Source organism: Condylostylus longicornis, unplaced genomic scaffold (assembly GCF_029603195.1).
Source record: "Condylostylus longicornis isolate FDR11 unplaced genomic scaffold, ASM2960319v2 ptg000004l, whole genome shotgun sequence".
Taxonomy (NCBI): Eukaryota; Metazoa; Arthropoda; class Insecta; order Diptera; family Dolichopodidae; genus Condylostylus; species Condylostylus longicornis.
In genome coordinates, this window is record NW_026577973.1 from 23,483,580 (window position 1) to 23,500,227 (window position 16,648).

Genomic DNA, 16,648 nt, shown 5'->3' on the forward strand with positions numbered 1-16,648 from the left:
TTTTCACTTGTTGAAGGGAAAAGTGCTACAATACAAACCATTGGTTTGACCCAACATTATTTTTTTTATTAGCAAGTGGAATTCTAGAAAGGAACATTTAAATTATAAAAAATTTATTCAATTTTTTTTTTGATGAGCTCCTCAGCTCAAGAAATTTAGTACCGTTCTTTATAAAAGAAAGTCTTAAAAATTTCGTTTTAATCTGTTGTTCATACAGGTAGAATCCTTTAAATTTATATTAGGTACTTTAATAATTCTAATACGGTCGTGATTTTAAGCTTTTCAAAACTTAAATTAACGCGCTTGATTTTTCCTAATTGAATTCTCTGAGATTGTTTCGGGGAACAGCCATTAGAACCAGCTAACCAACAATAGGTAAAAAATGTTAATGAACACTTAGAATTTAAAGCTCGCATTGATGACTCATCTTTTTGAAAAGGTAAGAGAATATAGTCTAGTATACCAAAAATGTATTTAGAGTATCCCTTGAGAAATACCTGTTGAATGTTAAAAATGTTAAAAAATAATATAAATAAAAACTATTTTTTTTTCTTCCGAAATATTTTCAATATGACCAAAATACAAAATTTATTGTATATTTTATTTTTTTTTCAAAAGGAATGTGATCATCGGTATACAATCATCAGATCACATTTTTTTACATATGTACTTATATATAATGCATATATATGTGTATATAATATGAATAATGAGTATGTGTATATAATATGAATAGCTATTTGAAATAATTCTATACATGTGCCATCTAACCTTACTGTGTGCAGACTATTTCGATATCTTTGATCTTTAATGTTTTGTTTTTAGTTGCCTTTTCTTTTTCTTTATCTTTTATGATTATTTTAGTGTTTTATGAAACTTTAATGTGTACATTAATTTTTCTGTAGAGGAACAAAACAAAAACGAAAATTGAATTGGTATAAAATTTTCTCGCGAAAATTTTTCTTGCAGAAATTTTTAAGACGAAATAAAAGAAATGAAAATTTAGGTACATAATTTCATTGGATTCGATTAAAAGGTTCCGTTCAGATTCTACCATCAATTAAAATGTGATTACTATTTTTAAAATTAAAATATTTCGCAAATTTTTTTTTCTAAATTTTAGTAGACTCCATTAATTTGCATTCAATAAATTTAAATGTTTTACAATATAGAAATTTTTATACATATGTACATATGGCAATGAGCAGTTTGAATATATTATTTAATACTAAATTTAAGAATTATTTTAAAATTTAAAAATAAAGATTAATATGACCAAAAATATGTTATATAATATAATTAATTCTTAGTGCCATAAAAGATTTCACCACAAATATATTAATGCCAAAAAATTTAATTATTCTATAACTGTATAATGTACTTGTTTGCTAATCACTCTACGATATAAACTCTATAAATTTATTTAATTAAATATATAGTAGTTGATTGATTCATCATTATAGTTGTAAATGAATCCATTACATTACTAAGTAAACCTTTAAGTATTGAAAAGTATTTTGAATTTCTATTAAGAATTTCGAAATTGATTTTATTCAGAAAATTATAAAACTCTTGACTTGCCGTAATTGTAAGACAATTAAAGTGACTAACAATGAATATAGGTGACTAATGTCGTAAAAATGCTAAATATATATTTAATATGTAATTTCTAAACACAATAATTTTAATAAAACATGAACAGTTCAATTTAAATTTAAATAAAAAAGAACAAATTAATTAAAAAATCTAAAAATAAATAAAATTTTCTTTTTTTGTCTGCTATAAAATTCTATATAAGAAACTAAAATAATAGCAAAAGAAAAGTGTTTTGCAGAACAATTATTGTTGGAAAACAACAAATTGAAACTATAAAAAAAAAATATTGTGTTTGTATGTAAATATAAAAATTACTTTTTTTTCTTTTTTAAAAATTTGCAGCCCTTTCTTCATTAAAATATAGAGAAAATTTTTTTTTAGACGAAAATAGAATATACCAAAAATTTTTTAGTTTACCGGGGCGCTTTGAATCTATCGCACATCAAATATTATATTAATTTTTTTTTTTAATTTTATTTTAAAAATGTATTTTAATTAAAAATATTTAATAAGGTACTTATTTGAACACTACAATTGAAATTCTGTTATTAAGAATTTATTAACAATTATTAAAAATAATGATGAAAAAATAAAATTTTTAATTTAAATTTTATTTATATATAGTTGCATATGCATACATACTAATATGCATTTGAAATGATTAATAAAATTTTATTTAAATAAATTTCATGTAGCTAATATATAAAAAATAACTGTGTATAATATTCAAATTGAGATTAAGAATTTAGAATTTTATTAATTACATATACATACATACTCAATACAAACATGTGTGTGCGTGTATACCATATCTATTTAAGCATAGCATTATTTGGCTAAGAAGATTATTGTAAATTTTGAATAAGGCAAAAAAAAAATAATTTTTTTTGAATATAAATAAATAAAATTTAAATGTGAAATAAAAATAAATAGAAAGAAAGAAAAATTATAATAATAATAAATGTGTTCCTTGGAAAATTTTACACGCCCTCTATATATGTGTATGTTTTACGTATATGTGTATAGGTGAAAATATTAAGAATCATCTAAGCATAATTGCCCGCATATTAATATTAAAAATATTTAAATGAATGAATTGCATGGGGAACGCTTAATAACCCCATATTTAGATAACATGTAATATGTAATACATATGTATGTACGTATGCATAGGGTGTTTAGAACAATATTTATACTATTTATTTTAAGGTGAACACCGCACATAGAGGCATAAAACATGTTGTTATTATAATTTAAACAATTATAAATGGTTTTAATTTACATACATAAATTGAATTTCACTCAAAATATAATTTTTTTAATGTTTTTATTTGAATACAATATATTCTCCGTTATTTGTCACTTGATCTGTGATGGTGGAAGTCTAATGAAGAGATCAAATTTTTAATCATACTTTGTGTAGTAATGGAAACAGTGTATATATATTATATGAAAATGTGGAATATGCTATGTTCTATGCTATGGAATATGCTGTTGCATATTACCGGAATTCGTACAAATGTCACACAATTCAGCAATGAATATCATTTAATTGAAATGTCAAAAAATTTTTAGGTATAAATATAAAAAATTTCTTATTTATTTTTAATCGCCGGTAACCGTTTGACATATCATCATTCTTTATTTCACTTTTGAACCAATAATTTTTTACACGATAGTATATTTTTCTTCTGTTAAAAAATATTATTGAATTGAGAGAGAAATGATCCGGTGACATATTTCATTGAATTTTATGCTGTCATATATACATATACTTATGATTCACATATACTTACTCTTGTACAGTACTCTAATTTTCATTAAAGTAGGAAAAACTGCTGTCATACTACGGTAGGTTAAATAAAGTTACATTGTATTAAAAACAGCTGACTACATTTTTATAGAACTGTTACAGAAATTGTATAACCGTTAAATTTTAATATATAAAATATTACATAAATTTTAATTCATTATAGTACTTTTTTATATCCGTACGAATGAATGTTCGAAGGGTATACTAAATTTGCCCTACCGTTTGTAACGCTAAGAAATAATGATCTGAGATATAGACTCAAGTTTATGTTTTTGATCAGGGTCGACTTCTGAGTCGATTTAGCTCCGTCCCAACGATTGAGCTAAGTTCACCAAATTTTCACAAATGATTTATTATGGTAAATGCCAGAAGCCTATTTAAATTAATACATTAGTAGGGCTAATGTGTTTGATAATGTCTGGCCATATCTTAGAAAATATTGAAAACACAGTACTGGAATAATCTTAGATAAGATAACAAATTTGTACGGGTGTCACAGAGTAGACACGGTCGACTCTATTTTTTCTCGTTTTTTAATTTAATTAAAATGTTAAAGTTTTTAAGGTTTAAAATCTGTTTAAACATAATATGTGATTTGCGATTCAATATAAAAATGTAAAGGTGTCGACTTCGTATTAAATCAGGATTGAACAGAAAGAGCTATAATTCGCTTTGGGCGTACATTCAAAATAATAAAAAGAACTTACATTTTGAATCAGAAATGTGTAAATGTCAATGTATTTACGCAAGCGCATATTACTATTACTAAATACATATTATACAATATATTACTAAATACAACAGCTACTGTCTCAATACATTTGTAGTATGTTAATGAAAGAATACATTGTAGAAATACCGTATTTAGGCATATTAATGAAGGAATCCTACCTTTTATTTGTAATTTATTTTCATTTCAAGCCTTACATAACTCTTTAAAAACTGTCCTTTGTACGTACATACATATTATATGTTACATACATCAAATTATGTAACTGTGTTTTAAAAATATAAAAAAAAAATAAATTTTTTAATTAAATTAAGAAGTTCATACTATATGTGTTTATTAAATTTTAAACTCTTATATTTTTGAAAACAAAAACATTAAAAATTACTGCATATTATACACAAAAAAAGTATTTATTTTTTTTATTAATAATATGTTTATATTATTATAAGTACAGGGTGCCAACGCTATTAAAACAACATTCTTTAACGTATATTGAGGAATATTTATTTTTCGAATTTTAGTTCTTGGTAACAATGAGCAAACAACAATTATATGTAATTATATATTTTTAAAAAATTTACGTAAAATAAAAAAAAATAAATAAAAATAAATTTAATATTTAAACATTTTGTATAAATTTTCATATAAAATGGAAGTGTTTTAATCCCATATAATCCAATATAATAAAAAAAGGAAAAGTAAAATTTATTATTTTAAAAATTAAAACAAAGAACGCATAAAAAATAAACACGAGTGCGAACAGAATCAATAAAAAAAATTAAATAAAATTTTTGATTTTTTGATTTGCAATTGCAAATTACAGCGTTCTTTTTATTTTTTAATGCATTTTAAATAATTTTAATTTTTTTTAATATTTAGTTATTTATTTTCTTATTCCAATATACCCCGATTATTGATTGCTGCCACATAAACTAGATTTCCTCATTGTAGTGGGATTTTCGATAATTTAAATGCATGCTAATAAATCTTTTCACACATGTTTATAAATCAACAGGAACTGAATAGTTTACTTTTGCAGATTTGTAATTAAGCAGTTCTGCAATATCCAACATTTTTGTACTTTGTTGTTTCAATTTATAAAATTTTTTCAGTAGTTCGAAAGAAACTTAAAAATTCCTATAGAATTTAAAGTACCACTATGTCATTTTTGAACATGTTATTTTTGCAGATTCTGCAATTTGAATTTATCGAATGTGCTCTATACTAAGACCGAAGTTAGAAATGAATTATCGAAAATCCCCCAATATTTTTATTTTTAGTGAAATTTTTTTTTCTGTAGTTGTAGAAAATAATTAATTTAAATACAGAATAATAAATTCATATAGATTTGTTTTTTAGTTTTTTTAGCATAAGCAAGTGAAATCTTAGAAAATTATAATATAAACATGTAGATTTTTTTGATTAATCTGAGTTATTTTTTATTCCATCATTCGAATTTTTTTTAAAATTGATTGTTTTAAAGTTTTTTCGCCAATAATTTATTATGATGTATAAAGCTTATTTTCAATAGTGTTTAAAATCCAAAATGCCAATGAAGTTTGATGTAGTAGCATACATATGGTATATGTTGTTGTATACCTATTTGAATCAACCTGTTTACCTGTTAGAATAGAAATTTAATTAGCATTTTATTTAATTTTTGTAAATCCTTTAAAATATAACTGTTTGATTGGTGGTATTTTAATAAAAACAATAAAAAATAAATATTGTGAATTTAAATTTTAAATATCAATAATTTATTTGTAATTAAATTCAATATTTTGTAAATTCAATAGAAATGTACTTACATATATAATTTTAAGTCTAAGCACTATTATGAATTCTTGTTTTTTATTAATAAACAACTTAAAGGAATCAATATTGTCAGATGCAATTGCATATACCAGAGCTTTTGAAGCTATGCAGCAACTAATAAAATGTATAGAATTTTCAAAGGTTTTTGAAAAAATTTCCAATTTCATCTGGCATTATTGTCATTACATTTTAATTTTTAAAAGCACAAATACTTTAAAATGCGTTTATATATATATACATAATACATTATTACTTATATATATAATTTTCCACACAAACATACAATACACTTAACATAAATCCAATTAAATATTATAGATTGCATACTTTTAGGTGCACGAATTTTTTTACATTTAAATCAAAGTATTTTAAAAAAAAACTACACACTAGCCATAAGTTTTGTTTTTTTTTAATATAAAAAAACAAAAAGAAGTAAATTATTTTTGAATTAAAAAACAAAAACCGAAAAAAAAAACCCAAAATATTTAAGACATCCATAAAAAATGGAAAATTTAAATGTTCAACAAGTCCAAGCAGCTATTTCAAGAAGCAATACGGCAAATAATAAACATAGGCTGGTAAGTAACCATCCGTTACGAATGGGTGATAAAAAACACGAAAAGCTGTAAATTTTAACTCACTAATTTGAAGTAAATAACAAATAACGTTTTGTAAGTAAATAACTATAAAATAAAAAAAAACTTCTTTCTATATGGCCTTTCTATTCAATTTCTATATATCTACTCTACTATCAATTTATTATTACTAAAAATAATTACGTAAATTTGATGCTTAACAATCAAGTGTGATGTTTATCTTTCGGTTGATTATTTATTAATAATGAATAATTTTTCTTATACACAGAATGTATCATATCTCCATGCATCGCTATATACAATTGTATAAGAATAGACCCTCATGAGTAGATAAAATTTTTTTATGAAAACAAAATTTATTGCTCAACATGTCCCAAGTTCCAGTAAAGTTACATTTTAACTACAATTTTTCAGATGAGATTATATCCGTGTAACTCTGAACCTATTGAGCTATTGAACATTTGCCACTTATAAAATTTACCATCTTTTGAAGCCCAATAGAAAATATTTAGATACGAGACACACTGTTTAAATTTTTCATTATTTTTATGCTAAAAATGTCATAAATTTGTCATAATTTTCTTCAAATTTTTCTGAAATATTAAAAATAATTAAGAAACTATATTTTTGATTTATATGCGAGCGGATTGCTTTTTTTAATGTAAAACAAAACTTTTATCGTAACAATGTTATTAATATAATATGTTAGTTGTATATATTTAAAGTAACAACTAGTCTTGGAACCAAGGAAGAACATCCCTTCATATCTCGTTTTGTTGATCGATTCAACAAATCTAAAATTTCAGGCACTGGGTACTAATTTTTCGAATCAACAAATTGATTTTTGCGGTTTACGTTCAGTAGTTTTTTAAAAACCTACACTTTTATCACTTTAAGGAACTATAAATGTTTCGTATTCGAAAAATGATATTTTTATTAAAACCTAATTTTTCATAAAAATTTTATGTTTGCATATTGAACGGAACAAATAAATTTTGCAAATAAATAAACGGACAGACAAAATTTAATTATTCGTAATCGCACATTTTTTTTTTGAAAATATGCCAAAAACGTACAAATTCTTAATAAAATATTTTAATGTTTAAAAATTTCAAAATATGAGATTTTTAAATTTTCTTATTATGTCCTGAAATAAAAGTTATTATGTGTGACATGCAGAAATAAATATTGGAAATGTAACAATATTAGCCAACACTGTTCAATTTTCGTTTTATAACAGAATTGTAAAGTACCATATATTATTGAATTTAAATATAAGTAGTATGGAAGTAGTTTATATTTACCCTTAAAAACTTTTCTAACTGCTGGTATAGTAGATTGTAGATTTGTGGTTTTGTACAAACGAGGTAACAGAGCACTAATAATCTATTATACTTCCATCTCTTAATGTGGAACCCTACAACATCCGCTCGAGACCCCTCTCCCTCTCCTAATGAAACCTAGGTTCGGAAGACCGAAACGTGTCTGAGGTGAGAGCAAAGTCCCCAGTATTTCTTCCAAAAGGTGTGTTGAAGTCTCCCCGTCTTCCCTACAGAAGCTGCAATTGTCTCCAATTTCCCCGAACTTTTTGACCTGCCGCATCTCCAGAAGACTTCCAGCGTTCCGACCGCCTCCTTTCTGATTTCCTTCCTAGTTCCCAACGAACAGCATGTGGTCCGATGCCCGTATATTAAAACAAAATGTTTACATTCTAGAATAATTGTAAATTTTAATATTTACTGGGTAATTTTAAATTTTCCGCGTTTTTTTTTTTAATTTTAAAGTTTTTTCGCTTATGCTATTGTAGACTTATGAACTCTGAGTGAATATTACGTAGCAGAACTTCTATATTCGTAAAGCTATTTGATTTAATTATTATTATTATAATTAATTAAGAAAAAAAATTAATGTAATGTAGGCATATATATATGTATATGTATAGGCCTATAAATAATTTTATTGATTACAATTAGTTAGGGTAATTCATACAAAAGTTTTATAGCGTCGATTTAAAAATTTTTGACAGAATAATTTAAAAATATTAGAATAAAATCATACATTATTTTTTGATACTTGCAGTATTTACAGACATATACATATTATATATAGGGTGATTCAATAATATAATCGTTTAAGGCACGAAAATTGCATGAAATTTTTATTTTGAACTATCGACACCTAGACATCTCAATAGGGACAAATTTGATTTTTTTTCTAAAACTACATTTCTTCGTATTCGAACAACATACAAAATAATATACAACTAGTTCATCTTAAGCCTATTACTAGCTCCTTCAAAAACGGTTTGCTTAAAGCTTCTATCTTTGACGAGAAGGAAGTTATAAGGGATTAAACTTGAACAAGTAGAAATTTCATGAAAATTTGTTAAAATCCCTGTGACTAAGATACTGTATGGGATTTTGCATGGATACCCATTTGGGTACAAACAAATATTTCACCCATTTTTAATACCTTAATAAACGATAATATACAACATTGTAGTCTTCAATAGTTCACCCTATGCACGTGTGTACGTGCATTCAAAGGAAATCCGTTTACACACATTTCTACAAATATTTGTATTTGTTTGTTTTTTTTACATTAACGAATAAGAACCTTATTTCTTTTACATATTGTGCATTTGATTAATAAGAACTGTTTGTATGTCTGTTAATTATTATTAAGTGAACATTGTGCATGTAATATCAACAGGTGTTATTTATATATTTTCTTTTATATACAAAAATGTCAAAAACAAAACAAATGAAAAAACATTGATCTTTTTTTTTCGTTTGTTTTATATAAAACAAAAATTTTAATTAAAAAAAAAAATTCTCATATAGTCAACTAGATTTACTTTTCTCATTTACTTGAGTTTTACTTTAAAAGAATCTCAAAAACAAAAATTTGGGAGAAAGAAAAATGCTTAAAAAATTTTTTTTTTTTTTTCAAAATACTCTCAATATCAAAAAGAGCTATTTTTTGAGCTAAAGAGCTATTTTGTTATTTGAGTTTTATCAAGTTTTCAAAATTTCACAATGCAATAAAATAATCAATATAAAAATTTCCTCACCGAGAACTTTTCAGTGATCATCGAGGCTTTATATAAGATACTTACTGTATACCGGAACAGAAATATAATGCTAAATAGAATCGCTGGAAAGTTTTATACAAATAAAAAAGTTTACAAACTTGAAAAATTCTAAAAATATCGCAGCGTAACCAACAAAAAAAAAATCACATTTTTTTGTTCTTTTAATAATTCCAAAAAAATTTAAAAATTCAATTTATTTTTTTTTTAAGTGATTTTCATGAAAAAGAAAAATTAAAATTTCAAAATTTTCAATTAAATTATAAAAAGTGTAGCTCAAATACACACGTACTCAAATACACACCTGCTCATATTATTTTTCTTGTGTAACAAAAAAGTGTTTTAAAAAAAAAATTTATTCAAAATGGATATGGACTTATGGGGTCAAATAGCTGTAGAAGCTTCACAAGTTTATTTAACAGATGGCACTAAACGTAGCCCATTTGCAGATACGGTAATAATATAAAACAATATAATGACAGCATACAATTGCACATTAAAATAAATTTTTTTAATTAAAATAAAAAGAAGAAAAAATCAAAAAATTATTTGTAATTAAATTTTAATTTTATTTATTTTTTTCTCAATTCAAATAAAATGTTTTCACTCTATGCTAAAAAAAAAATTGCTTACTGTCTGACAGGTCCGAAAGCTTTAATTTTAGAAAGTTTCTAAATTTTTCTTATTATTATTTTTATTCTTATATTCTATGGGACATTTAAAGATTTTCAAGAGATTTAGTTTTTTTTTCTTTTTTTACTTTTTAAATCTTTATAGTAAATTTTCTTTTTCATTTACTGCAGAGAAGACTCTTTTGGAGAGAGCTACATATATAAAATGTAGAATAAAAACAGCTGTTTTACTTTTAGCTACGGTTCAGTAATAATTTTATTTTTAAAATAAGATGCATTCTATGAATACATATGAATTCTATATGCATATACATATATATACCTAATTATTGTATGTATTTACAAATTTATTTCGCGATTAATTTTAATTTATTTTGAATATCTAAGATTAATGACGAAATATCGGACTGTTTTTAAGTTAAAAATTTATTATTTTCCATTCCTAAAATGTTGATAAAATCAACATTTTAGGGAAAATTTTTCATATATGTCTATGAAAATAATTAAATATACAAGCATAAGTTAATCAAAAATTAATTCAATAAATTTTTTATTTTATATAAGTTTGCAAAAATTCCTCATTATGTATTTCCTAAGAACATAAATGCCTAAACAAATATCAATTATACAAAAGGTATAGTTTGTTGTTAATACGGTAATAATAAGGAATAGTTGATATTCGCTCTGAAGAAATAAACGATTTTTAGAGTTTCAATGTTGAATCTAATAATGTGATCTTAATAAAAATTGAATAGAATAATGTTAGTCACACATTATACATACATACATATTTTCAAATTTTCTATAAACAAACTACATTTTTTATTTGCTAGTATTTGTAATTCCGTAACTATATAAGTAAAAATTTTACTATTTTAAATTTTTACTATTTTAAATTCTAATCTAATTTACATTATTGTGTGTATTATCAAAACTTGGTCCACCTATATAATTTAATTAAGAATAACAAGAATCTATGCTTAATAAAGTTGGGTCAAACCAGTGGTTTGCAACGTAGCACTTTTCCCTTGAAGAAATGAAAATACTGCTCTTAAAAAATATAATATTACATTCTAAGTTACTTTCATTCTTTTATCAAATTTTTTAAGGTTGAGGCAAAAAAAAAACAAAAATAAAGAGGCATTAACATTATGGTTAATTGTACAAGTTAAGATAAATAATTATATTCTAGAATTTTTTGATGGAATGGCTTTTACCGTCAGCTTGAAGTATACCGTCAGTATACGTACATGGTTGAATAATTTTATTAGCTGTATATGGCAGTTAACTTATATTTGCCGAAAAAAGAGGCCATTCTAACATAGTCGCTTATGTAAAATTTCAATCTTGCAGCTAATTTCTGCATATTGTTTCTGTAAGATATGAAAAAAGCTGGCAAAAATTGCAATGGGTTTTTATCAAAGTTTCCAAGGTTCTTATCAAACATAGTAGCCTTAATAATATATTTTTTTACACTATTAAATATACGGGTTAGTTTTGTTTATATGGGTAATAAATTTCAAAAAGCTTGATGTCATGTAAATCAATTTGTAATTTCCCATTCAAATTATAAATTCTTATTGATCTCAATCAATATTTAATTTTTAGAAACAAATACATAATCATGTTTGATATTTTGAGAAAGATTTCTAACCATATCATTTGTAACGTTCCGAGTATATTATGAGAATTTTTATGACTTTCCTCCACAGTATATGTTTGAGCATTTGTTTGCCCATAAGTATATAATTTATTTGCAAATTTACAAAGAAAGTCATAATTATGAGGTGAATTTTCCTTCATATTTTCTTGTACTTTTGTGTACTTATTTTATTTATATACTATATTGCCTTATACCTAATTCGCCTCGTATTTTCCTTTAATTAATTTTGATTTAAGTTACAAAACCTTCCAAATAATATTATTATATAAATTATTTCCTCTACACATACATATACAGTTTAAGATACGAATTCAAACTTTAACATCAAAATTATAAAAATTTTTATAAATGGAAATTTAGTTCAATCGTGGATGTTGAAGTTCTTATGTAAATTATTGTCAAAAAATATCTTATAGTCTGTAACAAGTGGACAATCGAAAATTTTTGAATTTTCTGTGTGAATTTTTTAAAAATTTTCTTTCGCATGATCTTTGAATTGAACCGCTTTGCATATCGATTTTATCTTATTTGAAGTAATTATTTTTTTTTCCACTTTTTGAATAATTTTGTATTTTGTTCCTATTGTTGATTAAATTTTGTGAAAATAAATTCTAAAAATAATAGATAGCTGTATTCTTGAAAAATTCTATATAAAACTGAAGATGATCAAAAGTTTTTCTTATTGTAAATTTGTTGTAATTTGTAATTATTTTTCAGCTCCAATTGTAAATTATTATTGTATTAATTAAAAGGATAATAAAACTTTCCTTTAATTAATTAGAATAAGAACTATTTCAACTATATTTCTCTGCTTTATTATTTACCTTATTCATTAACTTAAAAATAATGGCATGTAATACTAAAATCCATTATATATTTTTTTTTTTTGACAAAATACCAAACTTGCAACTTCTAATATTTAGCAAAATAGCTTTCTAAAAAAAGAAAGCAACAAGTACTACTAAATTTTCCAAATTTGAAAGAGGCAAAAATATAACTACAAAATCTGAACTTAATTGTAAAAATTTCATTGCGAACAATACTAAAACTTGATAGGAATAGTTTTAAGTACCTATATATACAAATCAAGTATCTCTAATATGGTTGACTTTAACTGGCTCGATCAGTACTCGATTTTCTTCATATAAAAGTTAATAATCGTTTTTTGATCATGATGGCTAGTTTTCCTCTTGTTGTTTAATTAAAGAAGTATTTAAAGGCTGAATTCAGGAAATTTCAGAAAAACGCTATGTATTTCGAAATTATTTTTGAAAATCTAAAAATTACCATATTTACCCTTAGCAGAAAAACAATTGTAAAAAATTCAAATTTTTTAAATTTGATTTTGTTAAAATAAAACTAAAAATTTTTAATTCACATATTCGAGTAAAACATTCAAATTGGCAGTTTTTCATATTTTTATAACAGTTTAAAGTGTTGTTATAGTTTTATATTTAAATGTTATATTTTATATCATTTTTAATTGAAGTAGTAAAGTTTTGCGTGTGTTAATTTTTTTTTCACTTAAAATACTTTTTTTAAGTATCCCACACCAATTAAAGTTGCAAGTTCACTACACTACAATATTATTTTTGATGATAACATATTATTTTAAATACATATATTGATAGCTTATATGCACGACATTCAATTTTTAACGCACCAAGTAAAAATGGTGTCTAAAATTTTATGTCTTACTTAACTTCTTAAAATCACTTTTTTTTAATTTAGCTACTACTAATTTTCATTACTTTTAATCAAGTCTACAATTAAATTTCTAAAAATCTATACTAATTCAGCCTATAAATTTTATCTAACGGCTATAACTATATAAATTATAATAATACATATATACATACTTTTATTTTATAACAATATTTAGACTATAGAAAAACTTCCTGACAAAGTTATATTGAACATATTCTCGTACTTATCTCATCGTGAGATATGTCGTATGTCGAAAATATGTCGTCGATGGCGTCAAATATCTCATCAACCTACACTTTGGAAAAATGTATCATTACGTCCTGAAATATCTGGATTACATGTAACATCATTAGAATTCTTATTGGGATTGGTATCAACAAGATTTGGACCATCATTACGTTATATTGAATTGCCAATTGAATTGATCACTCATACAGTTTTACATGAATTAGCTGCAAAATGTCCAAATTTAACTCATATGTTATTAGATTTTTCAACGGGTATGTACAAATTTTTAAAATTTTCTTATCATTATTTGAAATACAAAAAATATAATTACACTATAATTGAAATATTATTTGTTTCTTTTTAGCTATGCAACTTCACGATTTCAGTGAAATGCAAGCTTTTCCAACAAAATTACGATATCTTTGTATATGTTTATCTGAAGTTATCTTTATGGAAGGTTTTATGAGAAAAATTTATAATTTCATTAATGGTTTAGAGGTGCTACACTTAATTGGTACTTATGAGAAATGTGAAGAAGTTGAAGAAGAAATTTATGAAGTTATCAATGTTGGTAAATTAAAATCAGCAACACCAAATTTACGTGTTATCAATTTGTATGGCATTAATTTTATTGATGATTCCCATATTGATGCATTCAGTTCAAATTGTATTCAGGTACTATTATGCTATGATATTTTTTTTGTTTTATTTGATTTTATTTTTTTTTAAATTACTTAATATTTACTTCATAAATTTGAATTTTCAATAAAGCTTGAATGTCTTGCTGTTAATTTCTGCAATAAAGTTACTGGTTCAACATTGAAAATTTTGATACAAAGATCAAAACGATTAACTTGTTTATTAATGAATGGTACAAGCTTAAAATCAGAATATGTTATGCAAGCTGAATGGGATAAATGTAATTTACAAGAATTGGACATAACAGCTACAGATTTATCAAGTGAATGCTTAGTTGATTTATTGACAAGATTGCCAACATTGAGATTATTAAGTGCTGGTCAAATAAATGGAATGACCGACAGCGTATTAAAGGCATGGATGGAAAGTGGTAATCCAAGGTGATTAAATTAAATTGCTTCATTAAATCAAATTGCTTCATTTAACTGCTATATTCAAAATATCTTGTACAAGTGTCTGGAAAAAATTTTAATTTAAAATTATTTTTAGAACTTTAATAGCATTAGATCTTGATTCATCCGATAATTTGACTGATGAAGGATTAAATAGATTTTTAAGCCGCTATGGTCCCCAATTATCAGCATGTTGTTTATCTGGCATGACACATATCACAGATCAACTTTGGATGAGTATTCTTCCACTTTTGAATAATGCGAAGTATGATCACATGATCTTATAACATAACCAGAACTTTTTTTATAAGCAATGTCTACATTATAATAATCTTCTTCATATTTAGGATTTTAGTAATGGGTACATCTGAGAAGCTAGGTGTTAATATTCATGTTGATCAACTTATGGATGGTATCGCTTCAAATTGTTCAATACTTGAACGTCTTGAATTAAGGTAAAAACTAAATTATATTATTTTAATTGTATTTATTATACAAGCCTTGTTAAAAATTTTATTTTTTGCAATGTTTTGCACAAATATTTTTTCTAGATGGGATCCTGATAATTTAAGATTTTCTGACAAAAGTCAAAAAGCTATTGATTTGCTTCGTGTTAAATGTCTTAAATTACGCTGTATGGTTTTAAGGTAAAAACAAATTACATTTTATTTTATTATATAGCACAAGTTAAAATAATTTTTAATTTATTTTTGAATTAAAAATAATTTTAGTGACGGACGTTATTATGAAACAGTAAAAGCTAATTTCGAAAGAGCTGATAGAACAACAGTTGTTAGAACAACTACTTGTTGCCGTATTTCTACTTATTATTTGCTGCAAAATTACAATGATTTAATATTTAATTAAATTAAATTCTACTCTTATAAATTTTTAATATCATTGATTGTTACAAAAAATTTTTAAATTTATACAATTTAGTTAATTTTTTTTAAATTATATTAAATATTTCCTTTTTTTGTTGCTGTGCTTGTTGTTTGCAATAAACTTGAAGAAAAAAAATATAATTAGAGCTTTTTGTATTTTTAACACTTTTCCCTACAAAAGATATATGTATATATGGAAATATAGGCTAAAAAATAAATAACAAAATTATTAAAAGAATTAAAGTTTTTAATAATTTTGAGTTTAATTTCACCTTAAAGATAAATTTCTCAATTAGATTTAACTATCGTATATAGACAGCGGTATTGATCTTAAGCATCTTTATATGGTAAATTTATAGCTCATTCAAGTAAACCATTTAATATATACCAATATTTATATTAATTTTAGTTTATATTGGGAAATAAATTTGAACTTGCAATAATTTCCAAAAAATAAGATTATTTTACTTTAATGAAAAAATGTAAACAATTATTTAATTAAATAATTTATTTATAACTCAAATTTTAACTTTTACATGTACATATTTTATCATATTTTTATTACTTATATATTATTATACATAATTATTTTATTGATTAAATCATCAGACTTGATAACTTAAGACATTAAAAAAAAAAAGTAGGGACATAATTTGCTACACTTGATTTACCTGATATTTGTTTTAAAAACTTTTTTTTTCTTTATACTTTCCCATGTATAGTTTTAAAATCAGATCAGATCTCCACCAATTTATATACAAAAAAAAATTGTAATTTTTTCCATGATATCTTGATAGGTAAT

The 16,648-nt window shown here is 23.8% G+C and overlaps 1 protein-coding gene across 4 annotated transcripts; it reads left to right on the plus strand.

Moving 5' to 3' along the window:
- Positions 1-2,012: 2,012 nt before the first annotated feature.
- LOC129609581 (F-box/LRR-repeat protein 2) lies at positions 2,013-15,987 on the plus strand. 4 transcript variants are annotated; one of them, XM_055521612.1, is made up of 9 exons: positions 2,013-2,109; positions 4,594-4,693; positions 13,819-14,143; positions 14,236-14,546; positions 14,643-14,950; positions 15,060-15,227; positions 15,310-15,417; positions 15,514-15,609; positions 15,694-15,987. In XM_055521612.1, the coding sequence occupies exons 2-9, from the start codon at positions 4,673-4,675 to the stop codon at positions 15,827-15,829; spliced, it is 1,473 nt and encodes a 490-aa protein (XP_055377587.1). In that variant the 5' UTR covers positions 2,013-2,109; positions 4,594-4,672; the 3' UTR covers positions 15,830-15,987. The 4 variants fall into 4 exon arrangements, with proteins under 4 accessions (XP_055377587.1, XP_055377569.1, XP_055377578.1 ...); XM_055521594.1 differs by lacking the exon at positions 4,594-4,693 and adding an exon at positions 6,288-6,532 and having other exon boundaries at positions 2,014-2,109; XM_055521603.1 differs by lacking the exon at positions 4,594-4,693 and adding an exon at positions 6,273-6,532 and having other exon boundaries at positions 2,017-2,109.
- Positions 15,988-16,648: the final 661 nt, after the last annotated feature.

What these genes read in the sequence shown, in the direction of transcription:
- LOC129609581 (XM_055521586.1), top strand. Translation starts at nt 10,006, where the DNA reads ATGGATATGGACTTATGGGGTCAAATAGCTGTAGAAGCTTCACAAGTT. An exon ending in GTAGCCCATTTGCAGATACG is followed by an intron (nt 10,096 to 13,818) that starts GTAATAATATAA and finishes AACAATATTTAG; the next exon opens with ACTATAGAAAAACTTCCTGA. An exon ending in ATGGAAAGTGGTAATCCAAG is followed by an intron (nt 14,951 to 15,059) that starts GTGATTAAATTA and finishes AATTATTTTTAG; the next exon opens with AACTTTAATAGCATTAGATC.